Source organism: Terrapene carolina, unplaced genomic scaffold, assembly GCF_002925995.2.
Source record: "Terrapene carolina triunguis isolate 2854851 unplaced genomic scaffold, T_m_triunguis-2.0 Scaffold236, whole genome shotgun sequence".
NCBI lineage: Eukaryota > Metazoa > Chordata > Testudines > Emydidae > Terrapene > Terrapene triunguis.
The window spans coordinates 8,985,968-9,004,190 of NW_020664587.1; the positions used below are offsets into that span (position 1 = coordinate 8,985,968).

General features: G+C 46.3%; 2 protein-coding genes across 2 annotated transcripts; both read left to right on the forward strand.

Annotated features, from left to right (window-relative positions):
• Positions 1-3,460: 3,460 nt before the first annotated feature.
• On the forward strand, positions 3,461-7,441 carry NR0B2 (nuclear receptor subfamily 0 group B member 2). Its single transcript, XM_024203370.3, has 2 exons — positions 3,461-4,185; positions 5,534-7,441. The coding sequence occupies exons 1-2, from the start codon at positions 3,642-3,644 to the stop codon at positions 5,812-5,814; spliced, it is 825 nt and encodes a 274-aa protein (XP_024059138.2). The 5' UTR covers positions 3,461-3,641; the 3' UTR covers positions 5,815-7,441.
• A 1,999-nt stretch (positions 7,442-9,440) lies between these two features.
• On the forward strand, positions 9,441-17,978 carry GPATCH3 (G-patch domain containing 3). Its single transcript, XM_024203366.3, has 7 exons — positions 9,441-9,882; positions 10,886-11,316; positions 12,061-12,235; positions 13,854-13,913; positions 15,527-15,648; positions 16,056-16,183; positions 17,108-17,978. The coding sequence occupies exons 1-7, from the start codon at positions 9,540-9,542 to the stop codon at positions 17,319-17,321; spliced, it is 1,473 nt and encodes a 490-aa protein (XP_024059134.2). The 5' UTR covers positions 9,441-9,539; the 3' UTR covers positions 17,322-17,978.
• The last annotated feature ends 245 nt before the right edge of the window (positions 17,979-18,223 follow it).

The following is an 18,223-nucleotide window of genomic DNA, read 5'->3' on the forward strand; positions in this document are numbered from 1 at the left end:
ATCCGGTCATAAGGCCCTTTCAAGTTGCACTTTTGGTAAGAACTGTGGATTTGTCTCACTGTCCTTGGCCAAAATCTCCATTCCACTCACTGTTGAATATAATATGTGCTGACTATCCACTGCTGTGGGAGCCTTCAGCATGAAAGCTGCTGTAAAAATGACATCCAATAATATGCTGTAAGAGCAGTTCAAATAAAGATTAGGAGAAGTTTGGAAATGTGGAGGTACTCCTTTGGGTGAAGTTTGTGTTTGTGTTTCCTCATCTTGTTGGTTGCTCAGATTTTGGAGGGGAGAGAAAAGCAGAAATAGTAGTTGGTTAAGTAGGTTCTTATATTTTCACTCCCAAATCCATTGCTATTCGACCTGCTAAATCCAGGGCTGAAAAAATTAAGCAGCATGTATGTATCATATGAAGAGAAAATATCTACGTTAGGGCTACCTGGAGATGATGTGGAAATTCGGGATTCTTAGTGGTGATTGTGATTCAGAAGATGGAGCTCTTCCTTCTGAAGCAGTTCTGAACAAATGCTCCAGTATGGTATTAGGAGGTCTTGTGCTGCTGGAAGTGCCATCTTTAGGACAAAATGTAAAACTGAGGTCCTGACCATTTGTGTTCACTAACAGTTCCATGGCACATTTTGCAAAGGTGGCCCAGTGTCCTGTATTTATTTATTTATTTATTTATTTATTTATTTTTATTATATAAAATGCCACAATCCTAACTCAGACAAAGACCTACTGACTTCAGTGGGAATTCTGCATAATTCAAAACAGTGAATCTAACTAACCTCTCTCTGTCCAGGTTCTTATAACGTGCTCACCATCATAGTGTCTGAGTCCCTCTGCAGGAGAAGGTGAGAGGTTCTGCCATTAAGTTATTTCCTCCTGTGACGCTGGTAGATCAGGTGCCAGCTTTTGCCAAGGCTGAAGATGTCAGCTGAGCACTGACAAATAGATAGCTGGAAGGAAATCAAACTAACTCACCTGTATGTTAGTATTATTCAAGATAGGTGTTAGACTTGTAAAGACGTGTTTAGTTTCTATAAAATGCTTGTAAGTTGCTGTATGCATTAATCTTACTTGAAATGTCTGTATCCCATTCTATAAGGTAATATGTCAGTTTTGCTTTATAGCTGTAAAATGTTGCTCTGAATTTGTGGACCCAGCAGGAGGAGTGGTTCCCCCGCCCATCAAGAAGGGCTATCAAAACTAAGTGGACCATTGTGAAACATCACGATACAAAGCCTGGATTAATGGTCCTCCCCCACTATGTGCAAGGAAGCTCATCTCATCGTCTTGGATTATGGAAGGAAATATAGATAGCTGGCATGAAAATTCGTCATCTCTTTGCTGTTTGGACTCTCAAAGGGCTGGAGCTAGGAAATTAGCAGAGATCCTCAGGGTCAACTTAGGTTAGCCCTAAACGACATTTGGTGCTGACAGGATTATTACATCTCTGTCACCTTTTGAAACCATAGACTGTAACTCATTTCTGTATATATGTTGCCTGCTTTAACCTGCAAATAACTTTTATTTCTTTTTCCTAGTTAATGAATCCTTAGTTTACTATAGGATTGGCTACAAGTGTTATCTTTGGTGTAAGATCTGAAGTACAAATTGACCTGGGGTAAGCGACTGGTCTCTTGGGACTGGAAACAACCTGAATCTTTTGTGATCTTTGGTGTATGGCAACCATCTATCACTCAGTCCAGCTTGCCTGGGTGGCAAGATAGACTGGAATGTCCAAGGGGACTGTCTGGGACTCCATGGTAAGACTGTTATAGTGCTTCAGGAGTTCACATTTGTTACTGAGTTGGTGACATTTAATTATAGAACATACAACCGGTTTGGGGTGTTTGTCTGCTTTTTGACAGTCTGCCCTGAGGTTGGCACTCACGGCCGTGAAGCACTCCAGACAGCATGACACCTCCCCTCTGATCCTGCTGCTAGAGGTAGAGAGTTATAGAGCTTGCCTGGGATGCAGGACTCCTGAAAGAGCAGTCAGTTTTCCTTTCTTTTGCTAAATGCTAATTCTGGTCACAGAGCATCTTATTAGGCAGGTTTGCCGCCCTTTCTCCAATGATATGCCATCTTAGATGGCTTTCTCTTCAGTTCTGCCTAATCTGATCATAATAGCTCATATGTAACCCAGACCTTCCTCTAGCTTTCTTATCCTGGTTTTAATTCCACACTGAGATATGTAGATTCTGGCACTGATCATGTAGCAAGACATCTGGGAACAGAAGTGCTGATCTTCTTTTATTCTAATTTCATGCAGAGAGTAAATCAGTGAGAGCTCAAATCAACTCTTTACTACTTACAATGCTCGTCTGGTGGACACATGCCCATGACTCAACCTGTCTAAATGAACCTATTAACATTATGAAAATTACACCGTTTACCATTGGGAGAAGGGGTCCAGTAGTCATTATTTTCCTAAGACTTTTCATAGTTTGGTGATCTCCACTGGGCACCTCTAGTGACAAAAAGTTCCACTCTGCCCTGCACTGGGTAAACGGGTGTCTTCTTCTCCCTTGTAAACATGTCACCTACCTCTTTCTTCACTCCATTAGGTCCCCCTCTGTATTCCCACCTAGCTTTCCCAACTTCTTCCCTCCCACTCACTAAGGCAAGGAACTAGATAGCATGGCTCTTCCTTCCTTCATGTTCTTTAGGATTGGGCTTCAGGATCCTGGATGCGGAGGGGTTTCAATTAAGGGACTTCTTCCTGCTCTAGAAATTCCTCTGAGTCATGGCACTCCTTGAAATGTGAAGACATACACATCCATGTATCTAACCTGTGTCTAACACAATTTCTGTCTATAAACTGATGAAATCTCCTGGGAAATCAAGACAGAAAGTAAAAAGACCCTCATACTCCCCAGTATTTCCTCCCTTCCTGAAACACACAAGATACCTTAGGCCCCAGCCTTCCTCTAAGTACTAGAGATGCCCTTTGTAGTTCGTTGGGTTTCTTTTCTTTATCTGCAACAACGGCAGCCTGTTGTCAACAAGGTTAAACAAACAACCTGCTGATAAAATGACTTCCAGGTTGCTCTTTCCAAGGCCAGAGTTTACAGGCTGTTTTGCTACTGGTCTCTTGCTCCAGACAAGGGCTGTGTGTGAACTCTTTGGCAATGACACCTGTCATATAGCATTGCCTGATTACACACCTGGGGCCTTGGTGCCATGGTACGGGCTAGGTTAATGACTTTATTTATACTGTTTGGGTAATCCAGATAAGAAGGCCACTCATCTGCCATCCCGATCCTGTCCCATCCTCCTGGCCCCAACTGGCACTTTCATTGAGAAAACGCTTATCGGCACCACGTGGAGGCCCCACTTCCCTAGCCAATCAGTCCAGGGTCGAGTTGTTTTTCAATGAATGCTGCTCAGTCAGAGAGAGGTCAAGGCTGCTAAGGGGGTGTTTCACTCATCACAGAGCCTTATAAATAGAGCCAGGAATAACAGCCAAGGAGGTGAGAGGGGCTACTGAGCTGGGAGAAGCAGGCTGCAGTCAGAGAGCTTTGACTGATACAGCAGCATTTGCAAGGGACCAGTCGTGCTCACAGATCCATCCGGCCAGGTGCACAAGAGTTTCATCCTTGGGACCTGACGGGATCCACTTGCCAGGCTCAGCAATGACGACGTGCAGCATGGACCTGGACTGTGAGAGATGCCAGTGCCACAGTGAGGAGAATCGAAACGCCATCCTCTATACCCTCCTGAGCCAGAACCTGAACCACAAATGGGGCAGCCATAGCCCATCCCAGCAGCGCTGCCTGTGCCAGAAGCGTCGCACCGTCTGCCTCCAAACACCTGAGGTCACCTGCCAGGCAGCCTCTGATGTGCTTGTGAAAACGGTCAGCTTCATGAAGAACCTGCCCTCCTTCCAGCTGCTGCCCCGGGGAGACCAGCGGCTGCTTTTGGACAGCTGCTGGGCTCCCCTCTTCATTCTGGGGCTGGTTCAGGAGATGGTGACATTCGAGGTGATGGAAACCCCAGCCCCTAGCATGCTCAAGAGGATTCTCCTCGATGGCCAGAGTAAGAGACAGGAGCCTGAGAGGACACAGCCCACCCTAGCCGGGGTGCAGCGGCTGCAGTGCTGCCTGAACACATTCTGGAGCCTGGACCTGAGCCCTAAGGAGTATGCTTATCTGAAAGGAGCCATTCTCTTTAACCCTGGTGAGTGCCTTATCCTCACACACCTTTCCATCGGCAGGGAGAGAAGGCATGGCACACAATAGCATCTAGCAATGAATATCTATCTGTCTGTCCATCCATCCAGGGAGCTCAAATCACTTTATAAGCTGGAAGGAATATCCCCATTTTACAGACAGGTAAACTGAGGCACAGGGCATTTTAGGGGCTAATTTTCAGAGGTGCTGAGCATCTCCAGCTCCCATTGACTTCTGGAATTCAGACTGTAAGTGACTTTCTCCACTCAGTCACCTGCTTTAACTCATAGACCTCGGAGCCAACTATGCTGATCGGGATGGCTCATTAGATTTGCAGTCTCTCAAATCCTAACAGGGTTGATTCAGTTCTTCATCTTTCTGAGGCAGATAAACTGAGTCCTATGCAGTTTACTGTGGGTGAAGAGGGAAGGGAATATTTTAAATAAGACTTTAAAATGGAGTTCTTGCATATCCTTCAGGGACAATAGGATTTTAGGGCATGTTTTGCTAGAGCTGGGGTTTGCCCTGGCTTCGTTGATCAATATTTCACCTCCCTTGTTGTGTTACACACTATTAAAGAACTGATGCTCTCCACCCCAGAAGTGGCTGCATATCAGTGGTGCTGCATGTATGAGTTAGTGACCTCAACGTTACAATATTCCAACAACAAAAATTCAAAAACAGACTCCAACTGTTGAGAAATTGCAGAATTGGAATTAATTTGCAAACTGGACACCATTAAATTAGGCTTGAATAAAGACTGGGAGTGGATGGGTCATTACACAAAGTAAAAACTATTTCCCCATGCTAATTTCCCCCCCTACTGTTACTCACACCTTCTTGTCAACTGTTGGAAATGGGCCATCCTAATTATCACTACAAAAGTTTTTTTTTCTCCTGCTGATTATAGCCCACCTTAATTGATTACTCTCATTATAGTTGGTATGGCAACACCCATTTTTTCATGTTCGCTGTGTATATATGTCTTTCTACTGTATTTTCCACTGCATGCATCCGATGAAGTGAGTTTTAGCCCACGAAAGCTTATGCTCAAATAAATTTGTTAGTCTCTAAGGTGCCACAAGTACTCTTCGTTCTTTTTGAAGTACTTTAGAATCCCTTGGTGCTATGGAAGGCATGTATACATGCTAAGGAGGCATGTATATTTCTCTGTGTGCCTGCCTGTGCCTCTGCCTGCCTGTGCAGTAGAAAGAAGTCAGATTTGATTGTGAATCACTAGCAATAGTGCCTAACAAGCCTTCAGCAGAGGCACATGCATGGTAAGAAACTGGGACTTAGCTTGGGAAGCAGAGCCTAACTTTCATTTGTATTTCTTGTTGTTTCTCTCTTCATAGATGTCCCAGGTCTCAGGGCCTCTTTGTACATCGAGAGCCTCCAACGGGAAGCACAGAGAGTGCTCCGAGAAGTCCTAGTGCCCCTCCACCCAGAGGACCAGGGCCGCTTTGCCCGCATCTTGCTGATTGCCTCCACCTTGCGGTCCATTCCTCCTGCACTTATCACAGACCTCTTCTTTCGACCGATCATTGGCAATGCAGACATTATTGAGGTGATCACTGAAATGCTGTATGAAATAACCTGCAGGCGACTGACTCTTTCATCACACACAGCCTCCTGAGAGATCAGATTCAGCGGCCACTCTCACATGCACCTCCTGAGCATTGAGCTGAGTTTCAAGGGACAGTAACGTTAATCTGGGAATGGGGATTTAGTGGGAAAGATACTGTGGACTTGCAGACACCTGGATTTGTGTTTGTATTTCAGTTGGGCTCAGGCAACAGCTTGAGCGGTTGAAAATCTCAACTAAGGCACAAAACATTTAAGAATGTAACTCTTATTTAGCATTTGTTTACAGCAGACATCAGCCCCTGTACATACTGAACTCATAAAGCCAAGTCGTTTCTGAAGTATGTGTGATGTTACTATTTCACTGCACAGTAACATGAAAAAAGCATGGCCAATGTCCTTAAAACATTCCATACAAAATAATCCTCTGGGCTGACATTTCCCCTGGGAAATATTCAGGTCAGAGAAGCACTTATCTGAGAAAGAAGGGGATTGAAAGCAGGGCTTTGAACCAAATGGAGTCTTACCGTTTTAAAGGATAAAATTGCCATAGAAAGCCTCTGTTACACACACATAACCTGATTTTTAGATGTGCTCAGCACTCACTCTGCCTGCCGTGCTCAATGGATTCAGTGGGTACTCAGCACCTCTGAAAACAGGCCTGCAATACACAACGCATTGGATTAGAGCATGATCCACATTTTGTGATTCAGGGTCAAATCTCAGCCCCACTGAAGTCTATGGGAGCTCTGCCATTGATTTCAGTGAGGCCAGGATTTCACCTTCTCAGTCGATCCATACACAAGGGCCTAATTCCGCAAACTCTAATCACACTGAGCAGTACTGAGAGTGAATGGAATCACTCATATGAGTGATAACAAGTATTGTGGAATCAGGCCCTTATATAGTACCTGTGTGTGTGTGTATTGTGTGACTGGTTAACTAAGTGCCTTGGAATCTTAGAGAAGTAGCCATAAAACATCTATCCCTGTTTCAAACACGGACAGGGCAAGGGCCAGACAGTATTAAAGCTAAAAGAGTTCACAGAGAGCCACATTTTGCCACCCTTACTCAAATTGAGTAGACATGTGGAAGAAAATGGGACTACTCTGAGTAATGTTCCACTTAATGTTTGTACCACTAATGTTAGGGTGGCGGAATCTAATACCCCTTAGTTAATGTATGAGCTTAAGTGACTAAGAGCTCCATTTTAGCTAAATGTTATGAAGGTGTTTGCAGTGATATTAAGAACAGGTAGGGCTGGTGAGCTTAAGTCCATTTGTGTAACAGTGAGTGATATTACCTAGATGGTACACGCTATAGAGAAGGAGCTGTAGTGGTTGCACAGACCTGCAGATTCTGCAGCTGAGCATCTGCTTCCTAGACTACTGACTGGTTGCTCCCATTCCTCCATACTAGGTACTGATCTACACAAAGAAAACAGCCTTTGTACAGAGTTCAGAGGTCAGTGTTTTGTGAGTGGATGTTAGTCTGTGATTTGTATATAAAATGCAGTAAATTATTTTTTTTAAATAAAATGTATTACATTTTGGAAAATGGTGGTTCTGTTTTGGAAAGGGTCTACATTGGTGCATGTTGCATTTTACTGAAATTTAGGAAATCCTGCCACAGGTTTGAGAACCCAAAGATGATTTGAATGGGATGAGGCACAGTCTCCAGAAAATCCCCTCAAAAATGCATCCTATCTTGACAGCATTTGTCATCTTAAACTGCAAAACAAAATTAATGTTGTACATAAACATTGCTGAGGAAAGGTGTCTGATTAATAGCCATGGAGACTGAACAGGAAAATCACAGTCAGCGGAATTGCAACATTCCCCTACGGCACTTCCCTTCACCAACCGTACCTCAATCCCACCCTGAAGGCATTGGGCCAGATTCAGAAATGATGTGTAAACGAGACTCCCTGACACTCACTGAGGGTGTCTACATTAGAAATGCTATAGTGACGCAGCTGCAACACTAGACTCCCTTAGCCTGGTCTACACTTAAAACTTAGGTCGACCTAGTTACTTTGCACAGGATTTGAAAAACGTTGTGCCCTAAGCACCATAGTTAGCCGCGCCTACGTCGGGGTAAGGTCTACCTATGTTGACAAAAGGATTCTTCTCTTGACCTAGCTCCTGCCTCTCGGAAAGATAGATTACCTACATTGACTGAAAAACCCTTCCCCTCTATGTAGGAAGCATCTACGCTATGGTGCTACAGACATACTGCTCCAGTGCCCTAGCTGTGCCAATGTAGCAGCTGTAGTATAGACATGGCCTGTGTACTGTGGGCCAGATTCAGAACTGATGTGGAAGAGTTGGGTGTAAGTGGGTATTAGTCTCAGGGAGCCTTAGTTGGTGTAACATAATGTGGGTGGGTCTAGAAAAAGGTGTTTGTTGCAACATAGACACACCTCAAAATTTAGCCCCTAGGCACTAGCGGTGAAAATAAAGTTCAGGCTCCATGTCCATTCAGTCTTTGGCCTCTCTGCTGAGCTTGCCAATTAACTGGGCCAATTTGTGCCAGTTGTGCTGGTGGCTTAGTGTTGTGGCCACGTTCCACTGGGAACTGAGCTGAGATCCATTAAGTGATTTCACACAGTCCACACCAGTCGTCAGATGATTGTTTTATTATTATTTTATTGAGCATGTAAGGAAATGATGAATGCTTGAGTTATAGCATAGGTCAGTGGTTTTCAAGCTTTTTTCATTTGCAGATCCCTAAAAAATTTCAAAAGGAGGTGCAGATCACTTTGGAAACTAGACATAGTCTGGAGACGTCCAGGGGTCCATGTACCACAGGTGGAAAGCCACTGTTCTATGGCAATGACACCCTTTCACGGACCCCTTAGACATGGTCTGCAGAACCCCTGAGAGTCCGCAGACCACAGGTTGAAAACCACTGGCATAGGACATAATAAACAATGTCATTACCACAGAGACACCTGCTAATACAGGGCCCATTTTGTCAAAGGTCTAAAAAAGCATCCGCACCCTCTGCTGTGTGTTCACAACAGGGGTTGCCACAAGGCTCCGTTTCTGGGTTGCTCCCTGTTTTGTCTGGTCATTTTTTCTTTACTTGCAGCTCCCAGTACTGCCAACCTCAAGCTTTCGAAAAAATGAGTCATGACCCCAAAGTCATGAGATCAGCTTAAATACAAGATTTTAAAATAATCCATTTGGGTCCTTTTTATTGACTTGTTGTGTTTTTAAGCTTTAGGTTGCACCCAGGTCATGCTGTCAAGCTTTTTTCTGCAACCACAAGGGCTAGTTGCTTTGTTTTTTGTTTCAAGAAAGCTGACAGCCTCACATGACTCCAGGCGCTGGGGCTTTAAGAAAAACACCAATTACCATGAGTCTTGCAATCAAAATCACCAGTGTTGGAAACACGGTGACTGAGACACAGGCACAGATCCTAAAAACACGATGTTCTAGGCCCCCCGGGCTCCCGTGACGATGTGATGTTCATGTGCTGGGCCATGCCCTGTCACTGTGTGCCTGGGCAATGCTGGGGCACATTCCTAAAGGGAGGCTGAGGTCATACCCCTGGGCCGTTGGGTCACCCATCTGTGTGGCCACCCTGGCACCCAGCTGTGCCACTGTTGTGACATCATCAATGTGCGCCAGGGGAAATGAATCCCTATCCCTGCCCCCTTGCCATAGGTGACGTCGCCCCTTCTAGTGACGTCGCCACTCAATCTCGCGAGATGCGTGTCTGCGTCGACCACCCCCGGCGCTGCTCACGTGACCGCGGCCCAGAGGGTTGAAGATGGCGTCGCCCGGGAGCTCCGAGCCCGGCTGGGGCCCTGCCCGCTACTGCCTGGTGAGCCGCATCCCGGCCGAGCTCCGCTCCGCCCAGCTCCGCTCCTACTTCAGCCAGTTCGCCGAGGCCGGCGGCTTCCTCTGCTTCCACTACCGGCACCGGCCCGAGCGCAGCGGGCCCCCGGGGCAGGGCCCGGGCCCGGCCACTTGCTGCTGCCTGGTAGCGGTGCGGCCCGGCCAGGCCCGGCGGCTGGTCCGCATGTATTCGGGCAAGCGCTGGCTGGATGCCCAGGGCGACGGGCTGCCCGGCCGCTGCGTGATCCGCAGGGTCCGAGTCTCCCCGGACACAGGTACGGGGCGGGGTAACAGAGTGGGGAGGAGATGGCTTGAAAGGACAATAGGGACGGGGGGCGGTGTGGGCAGGGAGGGGTTGCTAATGATAGCGGGGGGGAGTCTGTGAAGCAGTGGCTCCTACTGATGGAAGAGGAAGCAGCTACAAGGCCCCTCTCTACCTTCTTACATTTCTTCCCCTCCTCCCCAGAAAGTAGTTTACTTCCTAGGCTTGCAGGAGCCTGGGTGGCTTAGAGGTGGTGGGTTCAACCCCTGGGGGAAATTGTTTATGTAGCCCACTGTTTCTCCCCTCTGAATGGCCAGCGATCTTCCTTGTGAAGCTCAAGGGGTTCCATCCAGTTCTTTGTCGGTTGGAAGGATGGCGTTCACAATAAAGATATCAGTGGGAAGTAAAATGGGTAGAAGTAGGACAGAAGTTTTGCTGAGCTGCAGTTGCAAAATTCACCCACCCGCCAGGGGCAAAAAGTAGTCTCGACATAACTTTGTTGGGTGAAGTGTTTTTCTGGGGGGAAGCACTTCAGGTTTGTTATGTGTAAATACAGCTAGCGTGTGTTCTGGCTGCAAAGTATGAAAGCTCATCTGGCAGACCAGAGCTCTGAACTGTAGATACCTGGTATAATTGGACTTGGCGGTTCCAGAAGTAGATCACTTCACAAAAGCAATTGCACACTTCAAAATATGATATATTGATTATGCCTTGAGTAGCTGAAGACCAGAAACAACTCTGTCTTGCCTGCTGCAGAAAGGAATGCTACCTTGCTATGGGTATGGACTTATAAAGGCTTGAAACCAAAGGCTGATGAAATTCTCAGTTAACTTTTTCATAGCTTGATTTTTCAAACTAGAACAGCCCTCTGACATATCATCTCATGCAACTCTTTGGTAAAATCTGTATCACGGGCTCCCTTTCTCAGTCTGCCTTCTATCTCAGAGTGGCTTGGTGAAACTGCACTCTTTATCAAATCTGCGATTCTGTCTCAATCTATTATTTATTTCTCTTAGGTTTGGGCATGTTCCAGTATAAAACTAAAAAGGAGCTTCATAATAAGACCCAGAGTGAAATGTTTACTCAGGCAGACTTAAAGTGGCTGCCTGAACTGAACCCCCCTGTGTTTATGCCCCATGGGAATGTGGGAACCCCTCTGAGAGTCTTCCTGGAGCTGATCAAGGCCTGCAGGCTGCCTCCCCGAGTTATTAAGAAACTGCAGCTACGATTCCCCAAGACAGGATCCTCTCGCAGGTATGGGAATGTGCCCTTTAAATATCGGGACACTGAGACTGTTGAACAAGAAGACCTGGTTTATACAGACACGGGGGAGGAGATCACAATGGAAAAGGGACCCCTGGCAAGAACTGGGATGACTCAAACTAGTGATGAGGAAGACTGGGAAGGACCAGGAAAGGAGGAAGCAGAAGAGTCTCACTCAGATGATGTAAGTGGCTTTCTCCTGTCAAATTGCAAGACTAACCATATACCTGTAAACCGCAGGGAGAGAATGCTGCTGCTCCCTGGGGAGCTGATATCTACCTGTGTAACAGTATCATACAGATAGTATCTTGTATCTGAGAATTGTATTCTAAAGCATGAATATGCACTTATCTGTATATGCTAAGCTCTGGCTGTAAGGCTTTTGGTGGTATTTCACGTTGGCTTAGATAGCAAAACTTGTTTTACCATAACCAAAACTGGTTCTCCATGGTAAGCTGATTATGGAGTGGCAGTGCACTCATTCGGATGGGCTTGGCATGGAGTTCTGAGCACAGGATCAGGAGGCTGGAACTTTAAACACCCACCTCTGCTTTGATGCACTTGCCATGTGGCAAGTCACCTTGCTGCTTTGCTTCCATTTCCTTACTCATAAAATGGTGTATGAATGGGGATAGGGCGGAAAGGGAATTAAGCTCTTTCACCAGCTCGCCTGGTAATTGACTCTGAAAAGCCTTGCTCAGTGGGGGAGTGAGGGGACTGGCACTGATAATGCCAGTGATTGGAAATTGCAGGTGATGTGCCCACAATAGAGTGTGTTGACCAAAATGCCTCTGTTCTATAGAGAACATATTCAGCAGGGCAACGGGAGTGTGGGTGATAGGATGGAATGATGGGCGATGGGGAAGGCTGGGTCTGGGCAAGTGCCCTTGCTTTATTGGTGTCAACCCTTTTCCTTGTTCCTTTGCAGGATGATGATAGGTGCGAGGAGTGGGAACGACATGAGGCTCTGCATGAGGATGTAACCAATCAGGAACGCGCAGAGGAGCGGCTGTATGAAGAGGAGATTGAGCTGAAGTGGGAGAAGGGAGGCTCTGGGCTGGTCTTCTACACAGATGCTCAGTACTGGCAGGAAGAGCAAGGAGGTGATATTGCTCATGCTCTCCTGGGAGGAGGGGGGGGCGCGTTTTTTGCACAATAGTTATCTAAGTATGACCATCTTTTACCAAGGGCTCAGTTGTGTGAACCTTTGCAAGTTGTCCGATAATCCAGTGTTCTGTGAAAGGATTTGATCACAAATTATAGCAATAAATCTGGAGAAGCCCTGGGGATGTTTTATAGGAATCAAGTTAGACCAACTTCTAAACAGATTGGAGAGAAGTTGTAATTTGTAGGAAAGACTTCTTCCTTTTATCTGGTTGGTCATCTACATGGTCAGCAACTGGTCCACAGTACCTCCTGTGGAAGATCTTATATTTTAAAGAGTTTATAGGAGCCAGGCACTCGAAGTATCCTTCAAAAGTCCTGAGTCTTTCAAGTATTCAGTAAACTTAGGGTACGTCTATATTTACCTCCGGGTTCGGCGGTAAGCAATCGATCTTCTGGGATCGATTTATCGCATCTTGTCTAGACGCGATAAATCGATCCAGAAGTGCTCGCCGTCGACACCGGTACTCCTGCTCCGCGAGAGGAGTACGCGGAGTCGACGGGGGAGCCTGCCTGCCGCGTGTGGACCCGCGGTAAGTACCTAGTAGTTCGAATTAAGATACTTCGACTTCAGCTACGGTATTCACGTAGCTGAAGTTGCGTATCTTAGTTCGAACTGGGGGGTTAGTGTGGACCAGCCCTTAGTGTTGGTGTGTTGAGGCCATGTTGGCAGCCCTGGAGATAGTCTCCAGCATGGATCAAAGCAATACAGGTTTCCTCCCATCCAAATGTTCTGCTAATGGTCATCCTCCCTGAGCTGGAGGGTGACTGCTAGGGATGAGAGGGTGGCTTGTTTTCAGCGTCCATTCAGAATTCTTGGTCTGAGATAACTATCACTCTTGCTGGCAGTGGTGGGTGTTTTTTGGATGTGAATGTGTGTCCCCTGGGACCGTGGCTGAGCGCTAACTCTGATTACATAAGCCACAGACTAAGCACTAGGGTGTAACAAGACTTGGGGCTGAATTTTCAGAAGTGGGCCTGGCAGGTATAACCACATAGTGATCGATGAGCACTGTACCATCCCTGAGCAAACTCCTCTGTGGATATAAGCACTGCGCCCCTGTTTGGAAAACGTACCCCTCAGACACCACAAATCTGGGCTGTTTTTGATCCAGTGACTGGAGACGAGGCTCATTATGCTATCACCAATCCCTATGGCAGCTCTTTCTGTAGACTCCCCAAATGTTGTATATTAACACAGACACGGTAGGGGAGATAATATTGGACCCACTTCTGTTGGTGAGAGACAAGCTTTGGAGCTCTTCCTCAGGTCAGGTATGAAGAAGCTCTTGTGACCCAAACAAGAGCTCTGGGTAAGCTCCAAAGCTTGTCTCTCACCAACAGAGGTGGGTCCAATAAAAGATATTACTTCATCCACCTTGTCTCTAATCCTCAGATCAACAGGGCTACAACAACCCTGCATATGGCTATTAACACACTTATTCTACTGTGCTGGGAAAAACACTGTGCTGGATGGAGGGCTATGCCCCTGACAGAAAAGCTGCTCCCGTGACACGGATCCTTGATCTAATTCCACAATTGTTTTTCTCTTGACAGACTTTGACGAACAGACGGCAGATGACTGGGATGTGGACATGAGTATCTACTACGACAAAGGTATCTGAGCTGTATCCCATATGAACAGGTAGTGGTGACAGCACAACAGCAAGACTCATTGCACTCCCATTGGGGCTGCAGTTAAACTGAGACGTACTCCAAAGGTCTAGCATCTCCAGAACCAGGAATGCAAAGAAGCATGGCTGCCTCTCCACCAGGCTCTTTTAGGGCTCAAGGGATCTGAACGTAAAGTGGAGTTGGGAGCCATAGCGAGTTCAAATAGGCAGGGATCTTTGAACAGAAGTCTGTGTAGTGTGGCTCTAGTTTGGTAAGAGGGAGATATTTAATGCTTTGTATAAAACCTCCTGTTTCTCCCTCTCTGCTACAGGGAGATGTTAAATCTCATAATGACTTTTCCTCGTGCCACTGCCAACTATAACATTCCAAGGCCTTGACTCTGAAGATTAGGGTTATAAAGGGACATAGTTAGTCAACAGTTCAGAACTGAAAAGTCTAATACTGTGTCTTATTGAGTGTCCTTAGAAGACAGGATGCTAAACCTTCCCAGGATTAGCACCTGAGAATATTGAAATAGGAAACTTTAAAACTCTGAGTATAATTGGCCACTTAGCAAGGCATTCTGCTTGGGACAGCCAAACTAGCGAACGGGCTTCACTCCTGTTTTGGTTTCTGTACTATAGAACAGTGGCTCTCAATCTTTCTAGACTACTGTACCCCTTTCAGAAGTCTGATTTGTCTTGCGTACCCCCAAGTTTCCCCTCACTTTAAAAATGGCTTGCTTACAAAATCAGACCTAAAAATACAAAGTGTCACAGCCACACTATTACTGGGGAAATTGCTGACTTTCATTTTTACCATATAATTATAAAATAAATCGATTGGAATATAAATATTGTACTTACATTTGGTGTATAGCAGTGGTTCTCAAACTTTTGTACTGGTGACCCCTTCACATACCAAGCCTCTGAGTGCAACCCCCCCTTATAAATTAAAAACACTTTTTTATATATTTAACACCATTAGAAATGCTGGAGGCAAAGCAGGGTTTAGGATGGAGGCTGACAGCTCACAACCCCCCATGTAATAACCTCGTGATCCCCTGCGGGGTCCCAACCCCCAGTTTGAGAACCCCTGGTGTATAGTATATAGAGCAATATAAACAAGTCGTATGAAATTTTAGCTTGTACTGACTTTGCTAGTGTTCTTTATGTAGCCTGTTGTAAAACTAGGCAAAAACCCAGATGAGTTGATGTACCACTTGGAAGACCTCTGTGTATCCCCAAGGGTACATGTACCCCTGGTTGAGCGTCACTGCTATAGAATGAAGCTGTTAGGTTTCCAGCATTGCAGGTGAATGCCCCAACTTCAAACAAATGAGATTCTTTGAAACCCTTTAATGAAATTCTCTTGTTCAAATCTGACTTTTTAAAACCTGCATTTGGAGCCAGGCGCCTTCCTCTCAAGGTGCTGCTGTGTAGCTTGTCTTTTAAAACTAGTTTAAATGAGAAATAAGAGGCCAACATAGTTGGATCATTCCTGACTTGGCAAAGGAAGCTGCCAGAAGCTACCTTGCTCACTGTGTTCTCTGGGGAAATGGCTGCAATATCCTATTTTTTCCCTTATAAATTCTGCTGTGTCATGTTTGTCCTCAGATGGAGGTGATAAGGATGCCCGCGATGCAGTACAGATGCGCTTGGAACAGAGACTCCGGGATGGTTTGGAGGATGGGTCTGTTTCAGGGCAACAGATTGGGACCTTTGAGAAATATACCAAGGTAACGCTAGAACATGTGCTGCTCGTGGTGTCTGGGCTGGAGGCAAGTGAGAGTTGGCCAGTGGAGGCTTGAAATGACAGAGAAATACAGGACTTGGACTAACTCGCAAACTTTTTTCTCTTCGGGTTGCTTTTCAAAGTTATTTATAAATCCCTGTAAAAGTGCAGGCATCATGGAGCTGGGTTTTAGTTAGGGGCATATTGGGGAGGTTGGGGGCTTTAGAAATGCATGTAACCGCTGCAGAAGACACTTGGCCAGGACTGACTAGCCCTCTTATTAAGGCTCTGCAACAGGGGCTATTGATGAAGCTTGATCCCTTGGTGTGTCACTGACCTCAGTGTAATAACTTGGCCCACTCACTCCCAGAATTGATGCTGGTTTACGTGGAGTGGTTTCTTCTCTTCCAGGGTATTGGCAGGAAGGTGTTGGAGAGGCAGGGCTGGATGGAGGGGCGAGGTCTGGGGAGCAGCAACTCTGGAATGGCTGAAGCGTTGGACAATGAGGGTCAGCATCCCAAGTGCAAGAGAGGATTGGGGTAAGTGCTACAAACTCCTGGCATTCTTTGCTTGTGCACAGTGCCACTCAAAGGCCCCATACCAAGAGGGAAAATGTAGTAGGTAATTGACAAAAGAACGTTCCTGAGCAGTCAAAACTGGAGGGATGTCCCAGGGATTCTGCAGCAGTCTCTATAGGCAGCATTGATGTGAGTATTGAGGATACAACTCGTGCCATCTAGAGGTGAATGGAATATGCTTCTGTCCTCGTGGCTGTGCCGCTCAAGTGAGATCAAGTCCTGAATCTTGGACCCTTGTTTTTGCTACTCGGCAGTCCTCCATCAATACATGGATTGTCCGTAATGGCTCCGGCTCTTGCTTTGTGAACTGTTTCTTTGCTTCCTTATAGGGGAGCTTGAAACAAACGTGGCTTGTGACATCAGTGATGCTGGTGATGGGGTGTGCAGAGTTTTGGAAACTAAACTGCTGCAGCAGAGCCAACAGGGGGTGGTACCTACAGTACTCTTTTGCTTGCAGATCCAGTGAGAGTGGAAACAACTGATCCATGTGCAGATGCTATGTGCAGACCTAGTAAACGTTATTAATTGTTCTGTCTCAGCTTTGAGTCCGCCAGCTCAGGCTTTATGCCTAAACTGCTTCGGATTCTCTGCACCTTCAGAGCTCCTTGCATTTATAGACCCTCAGATACTTTACAAACATGCCTCTTAACGGCCTGCAAAACAGAGATTCGCTCACTTTGGAGCCATGCTAGTGAAACTATACCTAGAGGTCGGTGCCAGTCAGGAACAGGACCTAGGAGCCGTGATTCCTAGTCCCCATGCTCTAACCAGGGGCCTGGCCCTTCCTTTTATTAGCATTTGGTAAATATGGGCTAGTGTAGAGTGATTTTTCGTGTCCTAAACAACAATGCACTGAAACACTGCTCTCTGCCCACACCTCTCTAGGTACCATGGAGAGAAACTGCAGACTTTCAGCAAGCCGAAAAAACCTCGCCGGGATGGCCCCATCCTCATCTCCACAATCTACGATGAGCCCCAGCCTGTAGACAGTGGGGACCAGCTACTCCGGCGCCAGCTGCCCACTGCCATGAAGTACAGACAAGACATGGCATTTGTCCGAGCGACTCAGAGTGCTCACCAGAGGCCCGGTGCCTCATGAGAGTTGCTGCTGAACAGAGACTTGGGGACTCATTCATTAGAGCAATAGCAGAACCTTTATATTAGAACAGCCTCTTCTGTGCTCCTTTGTTACCTGGAGGCTGACTTCTCCTGCTGTCTGATCCTAAGCAAAATGTTAATATATTTTCTGGACTCTTTTGTAGCACGCAAGTCTTTCTGTTTTAACAATTGCTGTATTAGGAGGGGGTCCCAGTATCCCTGCCACCAGCTGAGGTCTTTGATCCTGTTTGTTTGGCAGGGGGAAGGTTAAGCTTCTAATGAGTGTTAACACGAATGCTGTAAGCAAGGCTGCTGTGCGTTTTGTTTAGGCTCCTGCAGTGAGATGTTTTCAGGTGAACTGTCTGCAAGCAGGCTTGAGCTCATCTCTTAATCTCAGGAAGAAATGTAACTGTCTTCTAGAAAACTTACTACTGGTCCAGAGCATCATTCAGTCAATGGCATTTACACTGCACTCAAATGAAAACTTCCTGAGGCCAAATGACCCTTTTGGTGGCCTTCACTGGACTAAGTGCTGAAGATAAAATGAAGACTTTTCTATAGGAGTAGTGAGACTAGCTGTGCTTCCTCTGTGTCAGGTGCTGCACAAAGTGGGTAAAACCACAGGCTACGATGTGCACCTCAAGCTCTGCTACCTTCTCCAGTGACTAGCACTTGTGCTTTTTTTACCCCCCATGTACTTAGCTACACACTTCTCCACTACACACTACCTTCTCCCTCAGGGCTTTGCACTGCAGCATGAAGAACTAATTAGCAGCAGGATCTGCTCAGGAAGCCTGTAGCCTGTGCCTGTTGACATGGCCAGTTTATGCCACAGCCATAGACTGTGACTATGTGGTGAGAGGAATGCAGAGTTCAGGTTTCTGTTCTCTCTTTACAGTTTTA

Coding starts and splice junctions, on each gene's coding strand:
- NR0B2 (XM_024203370.3), top strand. CDS start 3,642: ATGACGACGTGCAGCATGGACCTGGACTGTGAGAGATGCCAGTGCCAC. Junction 4,186..5,533: donor AGCCATTCTCTTTAACCCTG/GTGAGTGCCTTA, acceptor CTCTCTTCATAG/ATGTCCCAGGTCTCAGGGCC.
- GPATCH3 (XM_024203366.3), top strand. CDS start 9,540: ATGGCGTCGCCCGGGAGCTCCGAGCCCGGCTGGGGCCCTGCCCGCTAC. Junction 11,317..12,060: donor AAGAGTCTCACTCAGATGAT/GTAAGTGGCTTT, acceptor GTTCCTTTGCAG/GATGATGATAGGTGCGAGGA. Junction 16,184..17,107: donor AAGTGCAAGAGAGGATTGGG/GTAAGTGCTACA, acceptor ACACCTCTCTAG/GTACCATGGAGAGAAACTGC.